This window comes from Carya illinoinensis, chromosome 9, assembly GCF_018687715.1.
Source record: "Carya illinoinensis cultivar Pawnee chromosome 9, C.illinoinensisPawnee_v1, whole genome shotgun sequence".
Classification (NCBI taxonomy): Eukaryota; Viridiplantae; Streptophyta; class Magnoliopsida; order Fagales; family Juglandaceae; genus Carya; species Carya illinoinensis.
Window position 1 is genome coordinate 10561849 of NC_056760.1, and position 3176 is coordinate 10565024.

At 34.8% G+C, this 3176-nt stretch overlaps 1 protein-coding gene across 1 annotated transcript; it reads left to right on the top strand.

The window, feature by feature from the left end:
• The first annotated feature begins 590 nt into the window (after window positions 1-590).
• On the top strand, window positions 591-1689 carry LOC122276786 (protein FAR-RED ELONGATED HYPOCOTYL 3-like). The gene is made up of 4 exons (XM_043086691.1): window positions 591-1023; window positions 1138-1328; window positions 1423-1512; window positions 1663-1689. The coding sequence occupies exons 1-4, from the start codon at window positions 591-593 to the stop codon at window positions 1687-1689; spliced, it is 741 nt and encodes a 246-aa protein (XP_042942625.1).
• Window positions 1690-3176: the final 1487 nt, after the last annotated feature.

The following is a 3176-nucleotide window of genomic DNA, read 5'->3' on the forward strand; positions in this document are numbered from 1 at the left end:
GAGTAATGAAAAATACTATTGCTATTGTCTTTCCAGAAAGTAGACATAGATTCTGCCTATGGCATATACTGAAGAAAGTCCCTGAGAAGTTTGGGTGATATGCTTCCTATAAAACTGGACTAAAAAATCACCTGATGAAATGTGTGTACGACACTCAATCTGTTGAAGAGTTTGAGACATGTTGGGATGGGTTACTTAACACATATGACTTACATGATAATGTTTGGTTGAAAAGTTTATATGTTGACCGTGAACATTGGGTACCAGTATTTCTTAAAGAGTACTTTTGGGCTGGTATGAGTACAACCCAGCGTAGTGAGAGTATGAATGCTTTTTTCGACAGTTATATTCATGCGAGGACAAACTTGAAGGAGTTTGTCGACCAGTTTGACAGTGCATTGAAGAAAAAGATTGAGAACGAAATGAGTGCGGACTTCCACTCATTTAGCGTCATGACTCCCTACGTGTCTAGATCTCTAATTGAAAAGAAATTTCAAGAGTTGTACACGAACGCTAAATTTAGGGAAGTTTAACAGTAAATAATTGGTGTGCTCGATCTCGATCCATCTCTACTTAGATTGGATGGTGTAATGAAAGCATATTTAGTAGAAGATGAAGTTCGTGTTGAAGAGTTCACTAAGTCGATTACTTATTCAGTGGCATTTGATAAGGAAGATTGTAGTGCAAAGTGTTTATGTGGGTTATTTCAGATGAAAGGGATACTGTGTAGGCATATTTTGGCCATATTCAAAGCTACTGGTGTAAAATTATTACTAGACCGATACATTTTAGATCGATGGAGGAAGGGCATCAAAAGGAGATACACGTTAATCCAACGGAGCTATGATGCAGGGGATCAAAGTATAGGTGGCAACAGATACTCTATTTTGTTAAACATGTGTTATCAGATGATAACTTATGCGGCATCTTCCAATGAGCAATTTGAAGATGCAAAGACGAGGATACACCAGATGACTAACTCCTACCGTGAGAACCCACACCCCCAATCTTGGACCCAAACAGGTTAGAAGGCGAGAAAGTTTGTGAATATTATAGTCCCTTAGCAAGTTCTTAATTTTATTTTATTGTCACACTTAACTAGTCCTTAATTTTTTACTTGGTCTTTTATTCAATCAGGTTCAAATACTGGTGCAATTTCATTGGACATAAGTGTTCATGTTGGTAGTTCACAACAAGTCAAGAGTCCACTTGTTGTCAGAGGAAAAGGAAGACCTCCATCTTTGAGAAAAGCATCCAGGATGGAAACTGACATACGGAAAGTTAAAGCCAAACAAAAAAAAGCACCAGTCAAAGGGAAACGTAAACAGGTGCATTTATTTGTTTTAAACATTTTTATGTGTGTTAGAAGTTGGTAGTTAATTTCTCGATTTAGTAGATAAGTAATGGTTGTCTTATTTTTAGCGAGATGAAAGAGATACACCAGTCATGAACACCTGCAGAAATTTATTTGGGCCATCAGAAGTATATATCACTGGTCCTATAGAAGTGCAGGTAAATTAGACGTTATATTATTCATAACAGTCATAGGGAAGTCAAGATAGTATATTATATAATTACATATTAAATAATTATTACTAATATTTACATTACATTCATATTCGCAACTTATTACTAATATGTACATTACATTAATCCTTACAGATGCAATTTGAGTTAGATGGATCATAGCCGGTCCAGGATGCATTCGATAGATCACAATCGGCGCAATGAGAACCCCCACAATCAGACCAAATGAATGTTGGAGATATTTTTAATGTTAATAGTCTTGTTATTTTTAATGTTCATCTTGGAACAATTGTAAAGCACTTGAGAATATTAATAGTCTCCTTATTTTGTATGACAATCTTGGAACAATTTGATGAGAGTATCATTATTTGTGTTAATCCTTAATTTAATGGAGACTATTATGTTGGAGGCTTGATTTAATTTCAGCATGTTTAGGGATAGTTGAGTTTTGGAAAGGTTCAAAAACAGGTTTCAGTTTTGTTGTACATGGAAATTATTCCAAAACAGGTTTCATTATTGTTGTTTTGGAAATTATTCAGCACAGGTTTCAGTTTTGTTTTTTTGGAAATTATTCCAAACAGGTTTCAGTTTTTGTTTTGTTTTGGAAATGAAACAAAACAGGTTTCATACCCTATATTTGTTGTTTTCGAAATGAAACAAAACTGCTTCACAGTTACAGGTTTCTAAATTCTATCCATCCTATGTCAGTAAGGTAATCCCATAATCCATTACTTGTATTTGAAAATCAGACCCTGTCAAGAGAGCAATAACAACAGACCCAATACAACATAATCTACAAAAGTTGCAGCGCCTGCTGCAATCTCTTGCATTAAACCCAGTTTGTGATTACAAGTACAAGATTTTGCATGAAACAAGATCATCAATTAATTTTGGAGCTTCCCCAGAATGCAAAACAAAAAATACAAGGCATATGTTTCCCTAGAAAATCTGAAAAAGAAATACAAGAAAGGGGCAGTTTCCCCACAACTTAAACATCCGGTCCATTCATCCAATATTTACATTGCCATTACATTATAACAATTCATAAACTTCAAATACTTAAACTGCTTACACCAACTACACCACTACTAAGTCACTAAGTAAAAAAAAAAACACCAATTACAAAAGTCCAATACACTCGGAGCAGCGTGCGTGAGCGTCTTATTCCAGCTTCTTGCTTTTGAAGCACCAACTCTGTAACAGCCCGCTAGAAATTCAATTAAGGAATTTCTATTGACTTTAGGAACCTCGTGAAAACTCTGTAAGTTTACACGAATCGACTAATCGCATAAATTTTAGCCTGTCAACATAGTTAGTGTTATCACTCACTATGGTGCTAGAAATGCGATTTTAATTATTTGAGATAGTTAAAAGTGTCAGAATACATTATAGTCTACACCACTAGACTTAATTAAATATTTAGAATTTTTCAGTACTAAGTTTATTACGTTTATTTTTGGAGTGAATAGTAACCTCGGTAAATGTACTGAGCGCAGTGTTTTCAAAATCATAGTGTGAAATGTCCAAATTAGGATAGCGATATTTTATTTGGACACTTGGCAAGATCTTAACCACACATAATGAATAGTATTAGATACTTAGCACAAAGAGAAACCATTAGATGGAATTGGGAAGGAAATCAAGGTGTG